General features: G+C 43.3%; 1 protein-coding gene across 1 annotated transcript in view; it reads right to left on the reverse strand.

The window, feature by feature from the left end:
* Window positions 1-5,414: 5,414 nt before the first annotated feature.
* Window positions 5,415-25,511, reverse strand: part of SKOR2 (SKI family transcriptional corepressor 2) — a 50,984-nt gene continuing 30,887 nt past the window's right edge. The window contains exons 7-9 of the mRNA XM_048850477.2: window positions 21,887-21,954; window positions 9,713-9,778; window positions 5,415-6,139 (exon numbers count right to left, since the gene is read on the reverse strand). Of these exons, the coding sequence (XP_048706434.2) occupies window positions 9,716-9,778; window positions 21,887-21,954 (131 nt within the window). The 3' untranslated portion in view covers window positions 5,415-6,139; window positions 9,713-9,715. The remainder of the gene's footprint in view (window positions 6,140-9,712; window positions 9,779-21,886; window positions 21,955-25,511) is intronic.

The raw sequence follows: 25,511 nt of genomic DNA on the forward strand, positions 1-25,511 counted from the left end.
GACATCAGACCTGGAGTGGATGAGATTTTTCCAGCAGGGTCTGCCTTCTTCGGCTCCTTGGATCCTCGCAAGTGTCTGGTCCTGGGCAAGGTCTTTAACACCACCTTCGAAAAGCAGGACTGCTCAGGGACCGAGTGGTGCCAGGCCACCACAGACATCCTCTGGGAGATTGTAGATCATCACTCCCTGGTGGACAACTGGTGCGACCACCACCCGGACGATGAGTCCACTTTCACCTATGAACTGGTTGAGATAGATCGGTCATGCCACTCCTGGTTGGATTGCACCTATTTATTATGTCACCATCTCTTGTGGGCCCACTCTTCCAGCATTCGGCCAGCCCCATTCTTGGACCACCACCTGGTGGCCGTGATGGCCTCTCTCACATTGGAGAGGCCGGGGCTGGCCTATTGGCATTTTAACAATAGCCTGCTGGAGGATGTGGGCTTTGTCGTGTCCTTCCAGGAGTTTTGGCCAGCCTGGAAAGGGCAGAGGTATGCTTTTCCCTTGGCACAGCGATGGTGGGATGGTGGGGAAGGTGCGCACCCGGCTCTTCTGCTGTGATTACACCCGGGGCGCCAGCCAGCGGAGGCGTGCAGCAAGAGAGCAGTTGGAGTGGGAGGTCTTGGAGCTGGAGAGGCGTCTGACTGCCAGTCCTGGAGATCCATGCCTCTGCGGAGTGTGCCAGGAGAAGCAGGAGGAGCTCCGGGCCTGCAAGGATCATAGGTTCTGGGCGTGTTCGTTCGATCCCGCCGCCATCTCCTTTGGGAGATGGATTGCGGCTCCCGCTTTTTCTATGCCCTGGAGAAAGAGAGGGGAGCCAAGAAGCACGTCACCTGCCTCTTGGCAGAGGACAGCTCCCCCCTCACGGATATGGCAGAGATGTGTGGAAGGGCCAGGGCCTGCTACGCCAACCTCTTCTCCCTGGACCCGACAGACGCCGATGCTTGCAGGGTGCTCTGGAATGAACTTCCAATGGTCAGCGTGGGTGACTGGGACTGGCTGGAGCTACCTCTCACTCTGGCCAAGTTCTCGGAAGTCCTCTGTCTCATGCCCTCTAATAAATCTCAGGGCACAGATGGGCTGACCGTGGAGTTCTACCGTGTATTCTGGGATGTCCTTGGTCCAGACCCTGTCACCATCTGGGCCAAGTCCTTGGGGAACGGGGTCCTCCCTCTGTCATGCAGGTGAGCTATGCCCACCTTGCTACCAAAGAGGGGGGACCTCCGTGACCTTCAGAATTGGTGTCCCGTCTTGCTCCTCAGCATGGACTTCAAAGTCATAGCAAAGGCCATCTCACTGTGGCTTGGGACGTGGTCCACCCGGACCAGACCTACACCGTCCCAGGCCGCTCCATCTTCAACAATCTGTATTTGGTCTGGGATCTCTTGAAGCTCGGGTATAGTGATGGTCTGCTGTTTGCCTTCCTGTCCCTGGACCAGGAGAAGGCGTTCAACAGGGTGGACCATGGGTATCTCCTGGGCACTCTGCAGGCATTCAATTTCGGGCCCCAGTTTGCATGTTTTCTCCAGGTGCTGTATGCCTCCACATATTCCTTCGTCAGGCTGAACTGAACCCTGACCGAGCCAGTCAGCTTCAGGCAAGGGGTACATCAGGGGTGTCCACTTTTAGGTCAGCTGTACTTTCTGGTGATTGAGCCCTTCTGCCATCTTCTCCGCCAGAGGTTGACTGGGTTGGTGCTTCGAGAGCTGGAGTTGTGGCTGGTCCTGTTGGCGTATGCCGACAACATGCTCCTCGTGGTCCAGAACCCGGGCAACCTGGTGTGGGTGGAGGCCTGCCAGGCTATCTACTTGGTGGCCTCCTCCACCTGGGTCAACTGGGTCAAGAGCTCTGGCCTGATGGTTGGCAGGTGAGCTCCCTCCCATCGGGGCTTCAAGCCATTCAGTGGAGCGTGGATCCACTGCTCTATTTCGGCATTTACCTTTCTACCATGCAACCTTCTCTGCTGGCGAACTGGCAGGATTTGGAGGCCATGGTGGATGAGCAGCTGCAGAGATGGACGGACTACTCTGGTGCTTTTCCCTATGGAGAACGGCACAGGTGCTTATCCTAGTCCTGTCCATGCTCTGGCACCAGCTCAACACCCTGAGCCCGGCCCTGGGGATTCTGTCCCAGCTCCAGAGGTTGGCTCTACAGTTCTTCTGGCCAGGACTGCACTGGGTCTCCGCCAGGTCCACGTCTTCCACCTCCAGGCTCTGCAAAGACTCCTTTATGGTGCAGGTAGTCCAGCCTGGAGCACGTTGGTGCACGCCTTCCTTTGCTGCCTCTGAGGGCTCCCATATGACTGGCAGCTGCTTTATCTCCATTCGAGAGGTCTTCCGCGAGACCTCTCCAGGCTGCCGGTCTTCTACCAGGACCCCCTCTGGGCCTTGAAGCTAGTTTTGGCGACCAGGTCCATGGCGGCCGCCGAGGGGGTAGTCTCCTCATGGAGCCTTTAGTACACAATCCCCAACTCAGTGTGCAGGTGGCAGAGTTGCCCTCGGTCTGCCAGAGGTTGGTCCTGGCAGCAGTCACCAGAATCGGAGACCTCCTGGACTATGACTGGGGAGACTGGGTGGATCCCCCAACACTCGCTCAGTGCATGGGGCTCTCCACCCTTCCTATTCCCCAGCGTGTACTCCAGGTGAGGGCAGCTTTATCACCTGCTGCTTGGGTTTACTTTGAGTGGGTCCTGCGGGAGGGTGCTCCCCACCCACCCCACACCCTCTGGACCTTTTCATAAGGCCCCTATCCCGTGAGCACCCCCCCGGTCACCCCACCCACACAACCTGAGCTGGCTGCATGACCTGCAGCTGGTTCACTTTACAGATGTGCCCTTGGCACAGTGTGACACACTCGTGCACCATACTCTTCATTTCCTCACCCTCATGTCCCGCCCCAATGCTAAGTGGCGGGACCTATTGCCACCTATTGAGGGTGAGGAACCCTGGTGGGCCAGCCTATATTCCATCTTGGTTCCACAACCCTTCACACTTGCCCTTGTTATATTTTCTGTTGTCCCCTGTAATCATTTGAGTTCCTGGGCTCAATGGATCCTCTCCACAGGCTGCGAGAGGGTCCTTTAGCCGTGGGTGGGCTTGCGCCCGCCCACCTCCCCAGAACCCCATAGGACCCTGTCACCGTGACTATGAAGAATCCTAAAGCCACAACACATGTAACTGGAACAACAGTGCCAAGGTATGACATCAAAATCTTTGATCAAGTCTAGTAAATCAAAGAAATATGATTTTAATGTCTAAAGAGATCAGGAATTGGACTCGGGAAAAAGTATTCCCTCATCTGCCACTGGCCAGGTGTTTTACAAGATATTTTGCATTCCTTTGAGGAATCTGTTGGTCTGTTGTGGTATGGCAAATCTTATAGGCTTGTTTTAGATAGTATTCCCAGTAATGAGACTTTAGTGTTCTACTTCAGATTGTAGATATCATTTAGTCATATTTATAGAACGATTCTCACACAACCAGGTGTGGCCAGATTCTATGATCCAGCAAAGCGGGTGCACAGAACCTAACTGTTCTTTGCATCCTGTTGGCAATTCAGTTCTTGATGTACAGTGCATTTGGAGTGAACATGAGCAGTGTTTTTACAATGCAGCTTGCAAAGCAGAGGGCATACCTATTTTCTTGGGTTACAGGATAAATGCTTTTTCTTTTAAAAAGACTACAACTTTAGTATCTGCTTGTGGGGAGTCAATAGGAGCTGTGGGCATTGTGACAAAGTTCCTCCTCTGCCTTGGTGGGTCCTGTCCTTATTGGCGGATTTGCTTGCCTCAGAGATTCACAGCAGCCCTCAATTTGGCCACTTTTGCTAGTGGCTCAAACCTGCCGTCCACTCAGCTAACCTCATCACTGGCCAGCATGGGGGAAGGAGAGAACAATCCCTCTGTCTCCCACCTAGTGGGTTGGGGACAGGCCAGATCTCTTTCCAATTTAGACCTTCCCTTCTGGTATTTCTCACAGACCAGATCAACTCCTCCTGTGTCCGATCAGGAGTTGAGGGGATGGGGGGAACCCGGGCCCACCCTCTACACTGAGTTCCAGCCCAGTGCCCTGTGGATAGCAGCTGTCCACATTGTTCCCTGTATCAGCTGTGTGACAGCTACAACTCCCTGGGCTACTTCCCCATGGCCTTCCCCCAGCACCTTCTTTATCCTCACTGCAGGATCTTCCTCCTGAAGCCTGATCACGCTTGAACTCTTCAGTCCTCCAGCAGCACGCCTTCTCACTCCCTGCTCCTTGCACACTCCCATACTAACTGATGGGAGGTCTTTTTTAAATCAGGTGTCCAGATTAGCCTGCCTGCCATAATTGATTCTAGAAAGTTCTTAATTGGCTTCAGGTGTCTTGATTAGCTTGCCTGACTTAAATGGTTCTAGCAGGTTCCCGATTGCTTTAGGGCAGCCCCTGCTCTGGTCACTCAGGGAACAGAAAACTGTTTATCCAGTGGCCAGTATATTTGCCTTCTACCAGATTCCTGTATCCCACTTGTCTGGGTCTGTCACAGCACTCAGAAGCTCTGACAATTAGCTCCCCATTTAGAAACTGCAAGGGTTCCTCTTCTAACTGGATAAGCTTCCTTATTGATACAATGATGCTCATCCAACTCTAAAACAAGGGTGGTCAAAAGCACAACCTGAGGGTTAAAGGGAGTTCTACTACATAACTAATGGACACCTTCAATTTTATTAGAAGAGAGACATCCTGCAGAAGCTACAGGTCCCAGCATGCAATGGGACCTGCAGCCTCTGCAGTTTGCACCTCCATCAGAGTGCCTTCTTTCCACTACACTTAATGCCACTTTGGTCTGGCCCTGAGCCTCTTTACAACTTACCAACACAGCTTCAGCTGGGTGAGGCCTGGACCAAAGGCAAAACTCACAACAGTGCTGAGGGAGCATATAAGGTCCTTCACACCCCGGAACCTCTACACTGAAGGATCACATGGTGTCTAGGACCTAAAGTGGGTCACCTGAAGGGGGGGGTGAATTTTACCCAACAACATTAAAGCAATCATATTGCATATAATTTGGAAACACGTTAGCAGACTATGGGTGTGATTTCAAAAGCCCCCAGAACGGGCCTAAGTCTACTCCATTGATGTAAATGGTAAAACTCCCGTTGACTCTAATGGGAGAAGAGTTCAGCTAAAACTGCAGAGCACATTTAAAAAGCATACATCTCCAGTAACTTCATTCATCCACTGCCAAACTTTACTTTCTAATAACCATTTAAATGGATTTCCACTTTAAGAGTAAATGCACTTAAATGATTGCAAGCTAAAATTTTTCCTTGAAGAAAAGTCCCCATGTACAGAATTCCTGTTCTTTTCATTAGCAAATCAATGTACCATGAAACTACAGCAAAGCACATTATGTCAATTTTCTTTTTTTTTTATTATAGACTTTTTATCCACATGAATGATAAAGAAACTACAACAGAGTTAAATACCTTTTTTTTGATAAGTGATTATATTCTTAATTACACTCAATATTAAATTGTAAAATATTTCCAGAAGAGTACAATCTTAATTCATACAGCAGGCAAAGTACCGGAGGAGGAGGAGAAGGGGGGCCGGGAGGAAGGGGGCGTTAGAAGTTTCAGTCTGCTTTTCAAAAGCACTGTGTATGGCTAATGCTTTTCCTTCCATTCAGTCAAAGGTGATTCTGGCCCATCTGATAAGACACACATTTCTTTCCATAAAACAATCACTATTCAACAGCAAAAGATGAACTTGCAGATGCTTCCAGTGTTTGTGGCGTTGAAAGGTTTAGCAGTTCCTTTCGCGGCTTCTCCATGTGCTTCAAAAGTATTTTCTCAGACTCTGTCAAGTTCAGTTGTCCTTCTAAAAACACAGAGACTTAAACTTTGGTACCACCAAAAGATCCAGGACAGGCATTTTTTGATTTTTTTGTTTTTACTAATAAATGGCTGCTACATTCTATTTTACATGGTTGTCCATGATGCTTTGAGGTCACTTGTCCTTGGGCTCACAGGAACCTGAATTTTTTTGTTTGCATTTTAAATTCCCAAGCCCTTCCATTTCTCAGTCTTTATACAAATCAGATTTCTGAGTGGTGGGTTGTATCTTACAAGATAACAGCTGCAGAGGATCCTGTGCTTCTGTTATTGAGAGAGACAGAGAGAGAGTATGAACATGAGGGTTTATCTATGGTAGCACTTTTTTATTTCTTTACTCAATTTTACAAAATGGATGTATCCCTTTTATTTCATAACAGTAAATTCAAATGAAACAGGTAAAAGAGTACTTCTTCATCAAGGGTGTCATCTAGTGGTTAAAAGAGGAGAATGGAGTCAGGACTCTTGGGTTCTATTCTTGGCTCTCTATGTTACCTTGGGCAAACCACCACCTTTCTTGTGCCGCAATTAATGCCATCCATTAAAGGGGCTAGAAATAACAAGTTACCCATCTCACAGGCATTTTTGTGAGAATTAGCTAGTTAATGTTTGTAAAGCACGTTGAGATCCTCGCATTAAAGGTGAAATGCAAAGAGTTAACGAAGTGTGGTCAATCCATCACAATACAGAGTACAAGCATTATCCCACGTCAGGGCAGCGGAAGGAAGCAGCAGTGCCAAGCACACAAAGGTTTGCTGAGAGAGACAGAGCATTTTCTAAAAACCATGATATGGTTTATTGGAAGGAGGCTGAACATTGTTACAAGAAGCTTCTTCCCCTGGACGTTCACAATACACCTGCTGGCAGTGGAAGGAGAGATGATACTTCAAGGGCGACTCACATCAGGCATTAATTGAGTAGCCTGTGGCTGCTCAGCAATGCAAAGTTTCTTTACCTCCCTCGGCGTATTTTTTGCGTGCACACGTTTCCCCTTGAGGCAACTCCTTTTGGCTTAGCACATTGAGAATCAGAAATTACTTCTAACAATATGGTCGTGATTCTCTGCTTGGCTGATTTAGCTTAGCATTTAAGTAACCACTAATCTTTCAAAAGCACTAGGGTCTACTTAGAGAAATCCCCGTTGTATGCAGGGATGTCACTGAAAACAAAAACAGCATGAGAAATGCATCAATCCTTCGCTCTTTCCGCACATAAACGTGAGGCATTGCTGGTTGTGATGCCACTGTCATCTCACTGGTGCCAACAGCTTTTGTGCGGTGCATATCGGGGTGTGAAAACCTGACCTCTAGCACAAGAGCATTAGAGAGCTAATGCCATGCTCAGACAAACGCTTTGCTTTTAGATCAACACTTTATTGAATTACTCCACAGGAGGTCCCTCTCTACCTTAGGGATTTTCTTTTAGTATTAAATTTATGAATATGTTTTAATTGTATTTTAAATTGGTATTTAATACAGAATCTATTGGAAGGCAGTCAGATAGTAGGGTAATGAGAGTGGTAGAAGAACCTATATGGAGTAAAATAGAATTATTTGAATGTCATGTTGACCTGTGTAACTAGCTATGCGATTGTTTGGGGGCAGGGAATGTTAGTTATCAATCTAGCTTCTCTCTGTTTATGTCTAAGTTTTTTATTTTTAAATCAGTTTTTTTTCCAACAACGTGCAGGCAAGCTTTAATAATCTAAGTTATCAAAACCTTGTTCAAATGCCCCAGACTTTCTCTATAATTCCTTCCCAGTGAGGATTACCATGATCATGGTGTGTAAATAGAAGCTCTCTCTTTTCTAATCTCCCTATTCCCTTTGAGGGATTTATTCAGTGATGCCACAATCCAGAGTTTGTGACATGGTAACTCACCGCCACATCTATATGCTTTGTCTCTCTCCCCTCCCAGCCTTCTTTGCTTTGCCAGACAAACAAGAGAAACAAAAATGTCAGGGGCTTCCACCACCTGGTAATGGAACCTCCAAAGTTGCCTCATCCTCCCAGAACTTTGGGAATGTTATTCTTCCTGCAGTGCCTTTGCCCCAGGTCAGTAGAGGGACTTAGGTGCCTAGAATAATCACTGGATATAATAAAGCCTGAATTAGGTGCTCAAGTTCCTTATACATCGCAGGGGAAGAGACAGGTCCAAAGAATGGGATTCTCAAAAGCCAGCAGGCTAGGTGGGGTGCTGCCTCAGCTAGCCAACGGGAACTGTTAGTGATGTGTCCTAAGCCCCGCCCCTCTCATGGAGTCTGGCGCCTAAATCCGGGCTGCAGGGAGGCACCTCTCTTTGCTTGCCATCCACAGCCAGGAACGCCTCTCCTGCAGTCAGGTGACTTCGGCACCTAGCCCTTTTCCCACCAAATGACCATGGGGGTGGGAGGAGGAGGCCTCCCATCCCATAACCATTAGCCGAGGGGCTAGTGTATTCATGTGGGAGGTGGGGGCCCTGGCTCGATTCCCTCATCTGCCTGATGAGGACAAGGAATGTGACCAATGGTTTCTCCCCTCTTGCTGGGCTACAGAGCGATTCTCATTCTGTCTGTGGCCCAATTAATATTTAACTATTTAATTTAAAGAACAGCTTCTACAAGAGAGACTGAGGGAGACCCACACCAGAATATACTAGAGTCCAGTGGTTGTGGCACTCACCTCAGAGTAGAGAGATTGAACCCCCTGGCCAAATCCTGTCTCCTCAGCAGCCAGGTGGGGGAATTGACCTGGGATCTCACACATCCTGGGTGAGTACTGGACTAGAGGTTATAATGGAGTCCCTATGCATTTTGTGTGGAATTAGACATGCTCAGAGCAGACCTACCAGCTCAGGCCCTGCAGGTGAGATAGAGCAACACCTATCTTCCCCTGGCTTGAGGAATGCACCAGAGCTTAGGCATGAGATAGATTCTATGGAGCTGGCCTGAAGCAGCAGTGTGCATGCCCAGGGGCAGAAACTTAGGCACCTAGGGGACCTTTTACAGCAAAAATGTAGGAACCGAGTGAGTTTAGGCACCCACAGGGTTAGGTGGTAGCTGAGTGGGGCTTTTGGGGATCGCAGCAGTGCCTAAATCTGGGCTTTAAGCTCCCAAATCTGGGCTTTAGGCACCCAAGTCCCTTTGAGGATCTGGTCCTTTGAGTCCAAATCCCTCTCTACTCTGCCTATAGAATGTACAAGACTGCCAATTAGAGACAGCACTGAAGAACCCAGCAATGGCGTTGGAAAATCATAAACGTGGTCAATATTGCCATCAACATCAGGAGGAGATGGTGGAATTAAATTAGCAGGTGCAAGACATCACTGAAAATACGAATTATTTTAAAAAAAGAAAAGGAGTACTTGTGGCACCTTAGAGACTAACCAATTTATTTGAGCATAAGCTTTCGTGAGCTACAGCTCATTTGAGCTCACGAAAGCTTATGCTCAAATAAATTGGTTAGTCTCTAAGGTGCCACAAGTATTCCTTTTCTTTTTGCGAATACAGACTAACACGGCTGCTACTCTGAAACTTAAAAAAAAGAGTAAGTTTGGGAAGTCTTTAAAGATCAGGTGCACCACAGCATTATATCCATTTCCTTCTCCTTCCTGGCATTTATAGCATGCTGTCCCTTGGAAAACCCAAATCCTGGACATGTACCGCATGCATGATGGGTGAACCCCTCTATAGTTACCATCAGGCCAGAGTACTGACTAAGCCAAAATCAGAGCTTTCAGGCTAGTACTGGTAGCATCACTTCTGCCTCACAAAATGAATCTCTTAATACTTGCAATGGCAGTAATTAGAAATATGATGAGTTAGTTGCCAAAATACACGTTCCTTTTTAACAAGTTCACCTTTTAGCTTTTGCTGAGGTGTGTGCCGAGCTTTTCTTTCCTGATCAAGCTTGCTGCATAGGGAATCTGCAACGACACAGAGACAAAGCCATTGCGGTAAGCCAAGAATTTGATAATAAGGTGTCAAAGCCAGATCATTCAATATGATGGATTCCTTGGAAGTTAATTTATTTTGCCTCACTGTAATATTTTAGGACAAGAGTGGTTTGAAATAAAGCAATGAGATCTTTAAGCAGTTGGGACAAATGTGAAGGAGAGACAAAGTAAAAACAACACACCACATCTTACAAACCAATGTAATATATAAGTTCTGAGAGAGTTTTTTTAAAAAACAAAAATTTATAGCAGTAATCTAGAAAAACCAACCAACCAACCTAGCAGCAAAAAGCAGCTGCTGTATAATAAAGTGGGCAAAAGTATTTACCCCTATACAATAAGAACAAACAAAAGACAGGGTCTCATTCTCCACTCATTTATATCAACATAGCCCGTTGGACTTTATAAGTTTCTCCTTGATTTATACCACTGAGAGGCCCTACATTGGAATCAGTAACTAATGAAAAATGGAAGGAGAACATAGAAAAAGATATAAGAAAATATTGGAGCTGGGAATGATTTATGCAGTAGGCTACAGAATACAGCAAAACTCTGTCACACCCAACATTTCTTCATGTTTGGGAATCCAAACTACTTTAGATTTACCATTTTTTGACACTGACTTAAATGTTCAGACGTGCCCTCATCTTGATTGCAAAATGAACCATTTGGGGCCACAAACCGGTAATTGCATGAGTGACCTGCTTTTGCTTTCAGTTACACCAGTGTAAATCAGGAGTATCTTCAAATAAACCAGTGTAAGTGAGATAGATCAGTCAGGCCTAAAGCCTGAAGTCGCATGAGCAAAAAGGGGTAACTAACTGTGCAAATGTATGAAAGAGGTCAATGACCCATTTTGCATATGCAACTGCATATTTGACAAAGAAAGACATGGATTTGCACTCACATACATACATTTTGTAGGTTTAACCTAAGAAATTATTTTTTAAAATCTGTCCATCTCAGTTGTCCCTAATTGTATTATTTTAAGGTCCTGTTCTGGTTTTCATTACACTGAACCCCCCAGCATCCAAGAGTATCTGTATTATACTCAGGGTACCAGTGTACTTGTGTAAGTTACCATACCTCAGTGCTATCCATCATCAAATGTGCTCTGTAACCACATATGGGAGTAAATGAGAGACCTGGTAATTCTCACGAGCAGCCATACTCCACACAACAAAAACAGTAACCCAGGAACCTATCTTTGCAACAAAGCCCATTGCCAACTCTGTCCACATATCTATTCAGGGGACATCATCATAGGACCTAATCACAACAGCCACACTATCAGAGGCTTGTTCACCTGCACATCTACCAATGTGATATATGCCATCATGTGCCAGCAATGCCCCTCTGCCATGTACATTGGCCAAACCGGACAGTCTCTACGTAAAAGAATAAATGGACACAAATCAGACGTCAAGAATTATAACATTCAAAAACCAGTTGGAGAACACTTCAATCTCTCCGGTCACTCAATTACAGACCTAAAAGTCACAATGTTACAACAAAAAAACTTCAAAAAAAGACTCCAACGAGAGACTGCTGAATTGGAATTAATTCGCAAACTGGACACCATTAAATTAGGCTTGAATAAAGACTGGGAGTGGATGGGTCATTATACAAAGTAAAACTATTTCCCCATGTTTATTTCCCGCCCCCTACTGTTACTCACACCTTCTTTTCAACTGTTGGAAGTGGACCATCCTGATTATCACGACAAAAGGTTTTTTTCTCCTGCTGATAATAGCTCACCTTAATTGATCACTCTCGTTATAGTGTGTATGGCAACACACATTTTTTTATGTTCTCTGTGTGTGTGTGTGTGTATATATATATATATATATATATATATATATATATATATATATATAATCTTCCTACTCTATTTTCCACACATGCATCCGATGAAGTGGGTTTTAGCCCACAAAAGCTTATGCTCAAATAAATCTGTTAGTCTCTAAGGTGCCACAAGTACTCCTTGTTCTTTTTGCCGATACAGACTAACATGGCTACCACTGTGATACAGTTCAAGAGTAACCCTTGAAACACCAATGAAGGGAGGCCAGTCTGAATGAAAGTGGCCTGACATTACAAGAAGGTGCCCAGGAGCTACAACAACGAGATGTTAGAGAGAACAAATGCATGAGCCTTCTTAGCTCTGGTCCCTCAAGAAGTATTCCCCTCCCACTCAGGTGCGAACAGCATGAGAGGGGAGTGCACACGTACAAAAGGGGAGAAAGAAAAACAGAAAGAGGTGGCCTAAAAACTTCATGATTTTTAAAGCCAAGATGTTTAAATGGCTAGTCCTGCCTCCATTTCCCTTCAGAACAGGAGAGGGTTGCTGGGGTGTCCTGCTGTCAGAGCCTTGACCACAGTAGAGAGCTCTCCCTCGTGGAATCTGCTCCTTCCAATGGCCCTGCACTATTTGAACCTAGGGATCTCCAGCATATAGTGTAAGGCTGGTAAATTAGCAGTCTTTCAAAACAGGGATTATATACATATATTTTACTGGGTTACTCATTTGAGTGACTCACAGCCAATGCTGTTAAACTGAATGTGAGACGCAAAAACACTAATACAATCAGTATTTTACAAATAGTTTCACTGCGGTTCTCTCACCACAAGGTGTGGAAATCTTGGTCACACACGCAATTGCCAGCAAGCAACATCCACTTGGATGGCTGGCATGAATGCAGGAGATCCGCCAAGGTTTTACAGACCACGCAAGTATAACAGGCTTATATTGTTACAAGTTAACTGTTCTTAAGTAATTTCTCGGATATATTTGGCATGACAAGCTTTTTCTCCACATGTGTAGTTCTGTCCATTTTACCTTTAAAAATATGTAGCTGTAGGCCAGGAGGGAAATTCCCCTTTTGTTCCAGAAGGAGTTCAGCTATAGGGCAGTACCAAATCTTCTTTTGCGTCCTCTCTGGAAGATTCTATTTCAAGTCTCCACAGCTGCAGTGGAATTAGCAGAGTTTAATGCTCTTCTCTGACAACAGGGTCCCCCGTTTTTATGCTTTTGCAGTGGTGATCATGATAGAGATAACAAGAAGAGCAGGCACGATCTTCAAACAGACATGAAGATCCAGTATGTTCCTTATATCCTACGTCACAAGAATGTGCGCTGGTACCAGCGACAGAAAAGGAGTTTCTGTGCACCATCCACTGAAAGTAGCTCCATCATTGTGTCGTCATCCTATGTGAAATACACGTGGTTCACTGTACTGACTTGAAATCGTTACCCGTGTGGTTGAAAGTTGGAATCTCCATTTGTCCAGCGCCCTTGTTTTAACTCTGTATCTGAATAATCTGCTTAGCCAAACTGCTCCAGGTGGGTAGACACATAAAATTAGTCGAATATGGTTTAGCCAACACAACCAGCCTACTAGAAAGAATATCCATAGAGGGAAAGAGACAGATGTGTAGTTTAATACACCCATCAAAAGTTGCTTCTAAGAGCCAGACTTCCAAAACATAGCCTCTATTTATGCATGTGGTATTTTTGCATAAAACAAGATCGGATCGACCCAAAAAAGAATGCATTCACAAACCTCCATTTAGCATGTGCCAACTGGAGCATAAATTCAATGCAAATGGGTTTGCACTGGAAGGGTGTGATTCTCTAGTGTCTTCCTTCTTGTGCAATCTGCAATCATTTAACAACTGTGGAGAGTGAGTATCAAGCTCTTCCATTGTGACTGGGTAGTAACGTACATGGATATTAGTGTAAATTGATTGCACAAAGTGCAAAAAAGTGACAATCAGGTATGGTGCATGTGTATTCTCTCATATGTATAAATAATTGAGCACCAAAATTGCATGCATAAGTGATTTTGTGAACATGCACGAGCAGCGGTTAGTTTCAGGCCCCTTTAGAAATCTGGCTCTGGATACATAGGACAACCATTTTTCAGTCAATTAAAATAGTCCTGATGACCCTATTACAAAATTACCTAAAAGGAAAGCTATTCGGTTTATCCTGCTTTATTTTTACTTTTTACAACCACTGACTCCAAAATGAAATCCTTTTAGAGACTGGATTTACCAAACCTTGGGAAAGGAGCACTGTTCCATCTTATTAACATAGCACATTCACGGACACAGGTACAGGTTCAGTTTACTAAAAAGTGGCCATTAGCAACCAAAAGACGAGATACAATGGCACCTGCTAACCCAACAGAGCAGCTTGTGGTGTGTATTCAGTCTCTTATATGCTGACATCAGCAGGAAAAGGAAGTTTTACTGCTTTATACCCCAGCAGAGCCAAACCAACTCTGCGGGGAGAGAGCTGGATTCTATTCCAGCTCATTCACCAGAGCTGTTAATTAAGCTCAACTGTGGGATCAAGTTCTGCTCTTGTTTATACTTGTCTCTCTGCAAAGAGGTCATATGAATGCAGAATCTGAAGACAACAGTGCTGCACAGTGTCATCAAACACAGAATTTGGCCTGCAGTATCTCCATTACTGGTGATAATGCATGAGATGGAGAGAACTGAGCTTGCAGTACCGGCAGGTATATGTGGGGAGGGCAGGGAAACATCTTTTCATTTGTAAAGTGAGAAAATCTGACTTGGAAATCAGCAAGAAATGACAATGGGACCCCACAAAGCCACTTTTTACAAAGTCAGCTAGGCATCAATGGACATAAGTACCAGCCGAGAACAGGCCTGGGCTCAAGGAATCCAGAGCCACTCTGTAAGACTGATTTCTGCCTCTAATATCCTTGCCAAGGTCAATCTATTCTAAAAACTTTAGGCAAAGAAACAAACTGGTAATGCTATTGACACACTGATTTGCATTGCTACTCGCAGCCAGAGAATTCTGAATGGCAGACAGGCCCTAATCTGACTCGTTCACATACAACTAGATACACTCACACACATATACTGAACACCATGGTCGTACAAATACAATATGTTGTATTAAGACAAATACAACATAAATTGTGAGCTATTTAATTTTAATGCAACCCCATTGGTGTTTGTTTTTTTAAACATTACAGTAGCACATTAAGGACTCAGTGAGGAATGTGGTCTCCTGCCCTCAAAAAATCAAATTGTTCGGCAGAATTTTATTTTTTGGTGGCTCATGATCATTTAAAAACCTGCATGAATGGCAGGACTGAGAGGTAGACATCAATTCTGCAGTCAAATAGCTACTGGATTACTCGGTTCTTCAAAGAGGCCAGAAAGAGAGAGAACTCCAAAATGCAGCCCTGGAAAGGATGCCCCTAAACTTTGAGGAAATTCCAGTTGGATCAAATTATGGATCTGAACTTTGTGACTAGCCCAAAGTTGAGCAAACAGAGAGAGGGGGATTTGCCAGAGTCCCTTTAAAATAAAACCCAAATAGAAAGTGAGGTCACCATTTGAATGGTTTACATTCCTAGCTTTTCTAAAAGCAATGTTGCATTACACTGTAGCGTGTAGAAGGGTCTATTAGTTACCCTCTGGAGAGCTCAATTATAATCATAAGATAACAACAGAGTAACCTTTTCTGTAGCCCTGAACAGACTAAAATGTCACCTTTGATTTGTTCCACACATGGGAAGACAGTATGAAGGGTGTTCTCCTCACCCGCAGGATGCATTTGACAGACAAAATATCCAAGGATATACAAGAATATAAGAGACGTTGATCGGAAACCACGATAGAGTCAAATCAAAACAAAAATGGAAGCATTTGATGGGAACCACTGTGCTCTGTCCATCTCAGGAACACAGGGATGTTGCCCACCATTTATTGCTGTCCAGGCTTTTCCCATCTGGTGCACAGATAAATATGCAACTGCTCAGAAGAACATATTAGCAGATTTGTTGGACCTCGAGTCTCAAGCAGGTGCTCAGGAGAGTAGCTGGTTAGTTTTTGAAGTCTGGAGATGCTCATCAGTTTGGTCAAGTTGGACCAAAATCAGACCTACTATAAACCAGGGCTGTACCCATTTACAGTAGATCTGAATTTACCCCACCCTTCTAGCAGGAGATTTTCATTCTCATGGGCCATCGGATAAAGTGTGGTGACCATTCTGGCTGAAGCCATTGTATTCTACTTCAAGCATGTATTCTTTCTCCAAACATAACTATTAGACTTTGTCAGGTTTTGGCGAGGAAGAGGAATCCAATGTTTTAAAATCCAGTTTCTCATTAGAGGCGATGATTCGATTCTTCTCAGCAGAAGGAGCGAACGGATTGGAACATTTCCCACTAGCTATAGTGCACATAGTGAAGGAACCTGCTGCTGATCAACTCTTTTCTCATCAACCGTTGCTGTAGCTCACACTGAGGTCAAACTGCTGTAAAAAAACCCACACTGGGCCAAATTCTGCAGTCACTTACCCGCACCAAAGTCAATACCCTTTGCAGAGCGTGTATCTGAGTGCTGAATTTGGCCCACGATTTTTCCAGAAATTAGTAATTTTGCACCTGCCTGTCAGGAAGTCATAAAATAATCTTTATAAGTCCATAGTGGAAAAAACATTAAAATTAAACGTATTGAATGAACATTATTTTAATTGACGTTTTTAATGGAGAGCTTTAAAACTATGAAGTGTCCTGGCTGCCATAAAGTGCAGTAATCACATGGAAACAGCAGAGGGCACTTCAAGGCTGATACGTGGCTTCAAGATACTTGTCACTCCAGTTCATCCAATGGTATTGGTTTAGCAATTTATTATCTATCAAGTGTTCTGCATTGCAATTTCACAGTGTAATTCAAGAAGTGTGACAAAAGAACGTGCATTCAACGTAAGTATTAGCTGCACATGAGGCAGGAGCTTCAAATACTGTTTAACAATCAAGACACAATTGTCATTTACATTAGAAAGTCTTGGAAGCGATAATAATTGGCATCTGAAAATTAGATTCATCTCCTTGACAACAACTTTCCCAAAAATGATGCCTCAGGCTAAACTCTCTCATGCTTGGTCTCAGCTCAATGGTGATTTTTTGGTCCCCAAAATGCTTACACTATTTTTAAAATTCCAACTGAACACTTGCTTAGTCAGCAATGACCAGACCTGAACAACTTTGGTTTAGAACAGTGGTTCTCAACCAGGGGTACTTATGCCCCTGGTGGATGCAGAGGTCTTCCGGTGGGTACATCAACTCATCTAGATATTTGCCTATTTTTACAACAGGCTACAGAAAAAGCACTAGGAAAGTCAGTACAAACTACAATTTTTTTTATAGAGACAATGACTTGTTTATACTGCTCTATACATTATACACTGAAATGCAAGTACAATATTTATATTGCAATTGATTTGTATTTTATAATTACATGGTAGAAATTAGAAAGTAAGCAACTTTGTGCTGGAACACTTTTTGTATTTTTATGTTTGATTTTATAAGTAAGTCGTTTTTAAGTGAGGTGAAACTTGTGGGTACGCAAGACAAATCAGACTCCTTCCAGTAGTCTGGAAAGTTTGAGAGCCACTGGTTTAGAATGAGCAAAGTTATAAGTGTTTGAAAATCATACAGTGCTCGCATGGAACATTAGTTTCCAAGAATTGTTTTTAATATCATGAGGTGTGGAGCTAAAGACATATCCATGCTCTTCTGGAGTTCTGCCCATTGAAATAAACATACACAGATAATATATTCACATTACATGACCCTATACATGTGAGAACATTCATATAAAACTTGTTCAGTGTGTTTATGTGACTTTTACGTTAAATGAATGCAGTTGGTCAAATTCTGCAGTCAGTTACACACTGTAAATTTGGACTAACTCCAATGAAGTTAGTAAAAATACTCCAGTTACACACCAGTGAAAATATAAGCAGAATATGGCCCGTGTGTTTATTTGAGTAGGCAACAAATAGTTCTCCTCTATATTCTTCTTGTTCCAATATAAAAGGAAATTCAGTGCAGACAACTAAATTAATGCAATGCTATCACTAGATGCACAACAAAAAAAAAATCAAGAAATTCAAATGATGATGCCCAAAGTACCCATAACGTACATATATTTTCAACCAAATTAATCTATGATGCAAATCCCCTGAAGTTAATGGAGTTATACCATGGATATATTTGGCCCATAAAGATTAAAACCATACGTAACAATGCAGAATATCCTTGTATGTAAATGGCTTACAGTTCCCGTAGGAAGCTTAACTTCAAATGTACTGACTGCGTGTTTAAATTCTCAATCAAAATATTAACAAAGATTTTTGCACTGAATTTAAAGAAATCATCAGCTATTTGCTACACTATTTTATGCTAATACTTTAAATACAAAGGGCCATATTTTGACCTCAATTGTAGATGTGATCAGAATTTGGCCTAAAGAGTTGTTATTCTTCCCCTAATACTCTGACAAAATTAAACAATAATGGAATTCAGGCAATCCCAGTGAATGGAGAACAGACCCCTAGATTTTTGACACAGGGCTTAAAAATACAGGTTAGAGCTTGTCACTGTAAATACATCCATGCAGTGCTATGTAAGCATTTAGTATATTTCTAGCAGGCATTGGGAAACAAAGATGGCATAAACTACCATGATCACATTTCTATTCCTGTTTATGAAAACAATAAAACACTGAACCTTGTGATTTTTGCATTTGCTGTAAATTAAGGAAGTGTTCCTAGTTGATTGGATGGAGAAGGAAATCTGGGAGATCTAGTTTAGGAAATAACGTCAGAACTCTGATTCCTCAAAACCTATAAGCATTACAGAGGTGATCCATTCAGACTGTGGTTTGGAGGTTATGCTATTTAGCTGATTATCAATGACCATAGTAGTCTGCTGCAAGTGCAGCCAAAACAAGAGGATTCCAGGGGATGGGAGGGGAGAGAGCTAATTGGGCCCCAATTCTGCAAACGCTTACACATTTGTTTAAATTTTACTCCCAAAAGTGGTCCCATTGAACTGAATGGAACTACTCAAGTCTTAAAGTTAAAAGCACTTGTTTACACATTTGCCAGATTAGGACATTGATCTCCAGCTATTGCTACTAAACTATATACAGGTCTGACAAATGTTCTTGCCTGACTTCAGTGGAAGTCTCATGGCAAAGACCAGTGTATTAGCAAAATAATGCTTCAAAATTTGTGGGGGAGAGAAAGGGATGGAGAATAACAGCAGTAATCCCAAAACATGAAAATAATTTCTTAAACATGGTCAGGTTTTCTTTGGCCAGAGTTTGGGGTCCAAAATAAGTGGCCTTACTTTTGGAAATACTGAGTACCCCCAGCTTCCACTGAAATCTCTCTGAAGTTAGCTGGAAGGGGGAGCTCAGCATCTCTGAAAAACCAAACTGCTCCCATGGGTGTCTCACTACAGGTGCATGTGTTTGATCATTTTGGCCTTCAGCTTCACTTTAGTGTTCCAACATCATCTTCTGGGTCATGACAGTAACCAAAGGTTGGACAATCCCAGGGTCTACGACAGACTCAAGGAAAATATAGATCCTCAATTGCAAAACTGATCTAGATAAGCAGGGATATTTGGGAAGCCTGTCTCATGGAAGTGTTGAATAACACCAGGCTGATGACTGTGTATGAAGAAGGTTTGGCACTTACAAGATGAACATTAACTGAAACCCTTCCATTTACTAGATACTTCTTTCTCTGTGAAAGATTACCCACAGTTCTTTGACGTGCAGCAATCTCAACTTCTAATTTCTTTGTTTGTGTCAGTCTAGGTTAAACCTCTGGGACCAAATTTTCAAAACAGACTAATCACATACAAAGACCTAAGGGTATATGTGTAGACATCCACATTCATGAGCAATATATTTTTTTTACACGAATATGTAATGTTTAACAGCTACATTTGCATAAATTTTGCTGTGCATTGAAAATCTGACCCTTAATGCTGTTAATCACTTTTTGCAAATGGGTGAAATTCATCCCTATGCAAACAGTCACCACAAGTCTATAAGAACATAAGAATGGCCATACTGGGTCAGACCAAAGGCCCATCTAGCCCACTATCCTGTCTTCTGACAGTGGCCAATGCCAGGTGACCCAGAGGGAACGAACAGGTAATCATCAAGTGATCCATTCCCTGCTGCTCGTTCCCAGCTTGTGGCAACCAGAGGTTAGTGACACCATCCCTGCCCATCCTGGCTAATAGCCATTGATGGACCTATCCTCCATGAATTTATCTAGAGCTTTTTTGAACCCTGTTACAGTCTTGGCTTTCACAGAATCCTCTGGCAAAGAGTTCCACAGGGTGACTGTGCGCTGTGTGAAGAAATGCTTCCTTTTGTTTGTTTTAAACCTGCTGCCTATTAATTTCATTTGGTGACCCCTAGTTCTCGTGTTATGAGAAGGAGTAAATAGCATTTCCTTATTTACTTTCTCTACACCAGTCATGATTTTATAGACCTCTATCATATCCCCCCATTAGTCATCTCTTTTCCAAGCTGAAAAGTCCCAGTCTTATTAATCTTTCCTCATACGGAAGCTGTTCCATACCCTTAATCATTTTTGTTGTCCTTTTCTGAACCCTTTCCAATTCCAATATATCTTTTTTGAGATAGGGCGACCACATCTGAACGCTGTATTCAAGATGTGGGCATACCATGGATTTATATAGAGGCAATATGATATTTTCTGTCTTATTATCTATCCCTTTCCTAATGGTTCCCAACATTCTGTTCATGTTTTTGACTGCCGCTGCACATTGAGTGGATGTTTTCAGAGAACTATCTATGATGACTAATTTCAGAGTAACAGCCGTGTTAGTCTGTATTCGCAAAAAGAAAAGGAGTACTTGTGGCACCTTAGAGACTAACCAATTTATTTGAGCATGAGCTTTCGTGAGCTACAGCTCACTTCATCGGATGCATACTGTGGAAACTGCAGCAGACTTTATATACACACAGAGATCATGAAACAATACCTCCTCCCACCCCACTGTCCTGCTGGTAATAGCTTATCTAAAGTGGTCATCAAGTTGGGCCAACCCTTTGCAGAGGGGCGAATTTTACACGGTGTGCATCTATGATGGGGGACCATTGCTAGCTCAATATGGAGACATTTAATTTCTTACTGTTCACTAGACTGGTGTAGGCAAGTCCTCAGTTTCACTGAAGATGTACATCTCTCTGTTGAGTCAACCCATGGAAAGTCGTTCCCATTTAGCTGAACCTTGCAGACACCTGCTGACTGTATCTCTACGTCAGTGGTTCCCAAACTTTAACAACCGGTGAACCCCTTTCACTAAAATGTCAAGTCTCGCGAACCCCCTCCTAAACATGAATATTTCCAGGGATTTACTCCTTTACCTGAGTATAAATTATAAAAGCAGTGATCTTGGAAATATAAAATTTGTTTTTATGACATGCTTTTTACACACTATTTATTATTAATTATTATTTATCATTACAGTATGTTTATTACATTATGAAAATGGCAACACTTCCAAGATCTCACTTTCGTAGCTTGTATCACTTTGAATAAGCCTGTTATCAGACAAGGCTCCTATGTTTCATCAAGGAGTATCAGATGTGAAACAGAATGAAGGTATTTAAGAAGCCAACTCAGAGAGTTCCTCCTACACAAGCATTCGGGTCTTGAGCAGTCCAGGCAAACGACACACGTTACAACAAAGCTTAAACTTGTTCTTCATAATAATTTTAAAAACAACACTAGCTGCCTATTTAATTTTAAAAACAGCAAAAAATATCCACCTCCCTTTCCATTTCTTATAAGGAGTCTTGAAATTTAAATCTCCTCAGTGTGATAGATATGCTTGCTTTGATCTGCTTAGCTCTTGGAAGTCCAGGGGCTCCGGGCTGCTGGCACCAGGGCTGCCCAGGGTCCCTAGGGACAGCTCTGTCCGCCATTAGGGAATTTTTTCCCCAAGAAACCCCTGTAACAGTTTGCGAACCCCAGTTTTGGAACCACTGCTCTAAGTAAATCTCCTGGTAATTAGACTTCAAACCAGCTGAGAGAACTGCACACTCAAGCCTGACTATGTAGAAGTTAACATGGGCTCAGTAATAGTACACTTGTATTGCTCAAACAAAATTTGAGGAATATATTTAACAATGTAAATAAGAGAGTACAGGGATGGTTCCTAACATTTCCTGTAGAGAAGGACAACTTACAATTTGTAACTGCTGCACCATTTCTTCTCTGTATGCCAGCTCCCGTTTCATCTGATCTTGAAAATTATCTGTGTGGGTTGGGGGAAAAAAAAAAAAGATTGCAGGTGCATGAATTAAAACCATCAACCTGTACCACAGAATTTGTATAAATAAAGTCAAACCACCACTGAAGAATTTGGTAAATGTGGCACAGTCCTTTGTCCAAAAATTATCTGCCTCCAGTGACGGGAAGTCTTGACAGAAGCTTCCTATCTGGGATAGAACACTGGGATGACTACAGAAATGTTCTGGATGGATCAAGTTTAGTTGTTTCAAAGATTGAGTTATCAAATGCTGGCAGCTAAGTTTAGGTGCTCAGTGTAGGTGTCTGGCATTTGGGTGCTCAAGTCAATGCTAACTGGACAGAAGAAACTGGACATCCCATGTAATTTTTTCCATGGGCCAGATTCTGCATGCATTGCTTAAGCAAAACTGCCATTGACTTGAGTGGGAAAAGCAAACTCTCCTAAAGAGTCAAATTCTGCTTTTAGTTGCACTGGCATAAATCCATTGACTCCAATGGAGATATTCAATAAGTGAGAACAGAATTTGGGCCACAGGCTATAGGATTTGACTCAGGGCTTGTCTCTGTGGTGATTTAGTGTGCAGCAAGCTGGGGTGTGAATCTATTGTGCATTAGCCTGCCGTAGCGCACATTGACTTACTAAGACCACTACAGAACATTTAGTGCATGGCAGCAGGGTCCACTTTGTGCATGGAAGGTTAGCACTATAGATTCACACCCCAGATTGTCATGCTCTAAATCATTGTATAGATAAGCCTTGAATCTTTATAAAGTAGGGCTGGAGACTGAAAGCCCAAGCAGACGACCCAGGAAACACAAGAAACTCTATACAATGCAGTAACCGGAAGGGAGAGATCTTTGAGGCGACCGAACACCATGTCCTAGGCAGCTGGGTTACAGTGCAAACTGGCTTTCCTCTATTTGATTCTAAGATAAAGCAGCAGCCTTTCGTTTCTTTCTTGATAACCATTTCACACTAAAGGTCTTGAAGAAAAAGCTCACTAGGATAAAAGATATTTTTTTTGTTGGACTACATGTCCCACTAGTTTATAAGGGGAAAAAATGAGATTCTAACTTGGACAAATAAAATCTAAAATAAAGATCTTTATGAGAAGGGAAATACTTAGAAAGCAACAATACTGAAGGTGACCTGGGGCTGACACTGGACAACTGGATAGGAACTTTCTGTACAGTGTGGTGAAAAAACAAAACCAACCAAACCGAATGCCATCTTAAGCTGGGAAGCAGAGGCATTGCCCTGGAGGTGATAGTCCTCCCCTGCACTCGTGAGACTGCATGTAAATTACTGCATGCAGCACCTCAGTGATAGAGATGCCAACAAACCAGAGGGAATTTGGAGAAGAGCAACTATATGAGGAGGGATTTACTTAATGAGTAAAAGAACTGGACATATGCCTTGGTCATTAGGACACTAGCCTAAGACTCAGGAAATCTGATTCAATTTCCTCCTCTGCCATGGACTCCCTGTGTGACCTGGACCAAGGCATTTGGCTTTTCTGTGCCTCAGTTCCCCATCTGTAAAATGGGGATAATAGCAGTACTTTCCTCACAGTGGCATTGTGAGGATAAATACAGAGAGATTGTGAGATGCTCAGATACTACTGTGATGGGGCCATATAAGATTGTAAGATACATAGAAAGATTACAGCCTACAAGTGTCTGATGAGTATAAACAGCAAGGAAGGAAAGGAACTGCTTAGGGTGTTGCAAAGCAGAGAAAGTTATAACCCGATCCAATGGCTGGAAGTTTAAGCTAGACAAATTCAGACAGGAAAGAAGGTGCACATTTTTAATTATAAAAATAATGAATCTTTGGAACAATTTACCAAAGGTTGTGGTGCATTCTCCATCACTGGCACTTTTTCAATCAAGACTGGGTGTTTTTCTAAAAGATCTATTGGGAATTATTCTGAGGAAGTTCTATGGCCTGAGTTACACAGGAGGTCAGACTAGGATGATCACACTGGTCCCTTCTGGCCTTGGAATCCATGAGTCTATAAGGAGTGATGTAATGAAACTTGAAATTAAACAAAGCAAAATTTGGTCTGAATATTAGGAAAAAAAATCTGACCAATGAAGCATGAAACAGTCTCTCCAAGGGAAGTAGGTGGAGCTCCATTATTTTAGTCACTGAGAACTAAACTGGACCAGACCAAAGCCCTGGAAAATATGCTGTAGGAAACAATTCTGCATTGCCTAAGAAGATGAACATGAGGACCACAACGTTCTGATTCATCTCCAATTTCTCAACTCCTAAATGAGTATCTACAAAATTCTTTGGCCGCCCATCTCTAAGCTGCCTCAACAAGAAAGAGCAACTGATGGAAATGAGACGTTTGCAACTTTTGGAAGGACTTCTCTCTTGTCCATTAAAGAAACCTGAGTAATATAAAAATGTGACAGATTTTTTATATAGTTACAGTTACAAAGAGGGAGCAAAATTCTGCCTTTGGGGGGGACACACCTGTTTCGCACTGAGAGAAGCTGGCATATCCAGGCCATTGAGAAATTACATCCCCTGCACCCGTGCAATGTACACTGTTTTATCACAGAGGGTATCATTTTTTCCGTGTGAATGGCTTTGAATTTCGGTATAGTTACTATCCCCACGTTATGGATACAAAAGCTCCCTAGGGAAATGGGTTTATAGTGGCACTGATAACATTCCACAATACCGAGGGGAACAGAGATGAATATTTAAAGAGGCCCCTGTGGCACTGCTCTGGATGCCAGTGCCAATACTATTAATTCATACGGTGCCCACAATTTGCTCAGTAATGTACAGACATGCAAGCCATGGGCCCCACCCTGACGGGTTTACAAGCAAAGCTGCGGGAGATATCTTCGGTTGGTTTGCCAGGCTGTTACAGAGCTGTCTTCCAAGTACGTGTGTTGGCTCACTGCCCTGTGGCAGAGATGAACGCTTCCCTCCTAAAAAAAAAAATTCGATTGCAAAGGTGCTGCCCTGTTAGACTTGCAAACCAAAGGCCTCTTGTCCACAGACGAGGTATAGAACAGGCAACAGCAGCTCCTGCGCTGCAAGGGGAGGTGCAAGATTCCCCAGAATCCCCCCTCCACCTCCGCAGTATGCCTTCATCCCAGCCAGCTCTAGGGATGGGAAGAGTTGTTTCACCTCCATAGCCCATTCAATCCTTTGTCCGAATTGCTCAAGATCACACAGTGAGCAGATTGGAAATCCGGACCTGCTGCTTCCCAGCTCCACGCTCTTCCTTCAGACTCTGCTGCCTCCAGGTCATCAGTCTCCCAGAAAGAAGAGGTCCATTTTCCTTCTAGGGCTCATTTTCTGTACTTTTAATTCCTTACCATTTTCAATTCAACTGCCTTTTAATAAGACCCTCTGCAATCTACCAAGAGATTGATCTATCTGGTCCTTTTGTGACGGCCCCAGCACAAGCTCTCAACATGGAGCAAGCTGGGGACCTACAGAACCAAAACCAAAAAATCCTAGCCCTTGAGCTTAAAAAGCAGCTCCTTTTCCAGGTGGCGGCAGAGCTGCTGTGGAACAATCTATCGAGGGGG

The sequence above is a fragment of the Caretta caretta genome, chromosome 5 (assembly GCF_965140235.1).
Source record: "Caretta caretta isolate rCarCar2 chromosome 5, rCarCar1.hap1, whole genome shotgun sequence".
Taxonomy (NCBI): domain Eukaryota; kingdom Metazoa; phylum Chordata; order Testudines; family Cheloniidae; genus Caretta; species Caretta caretta.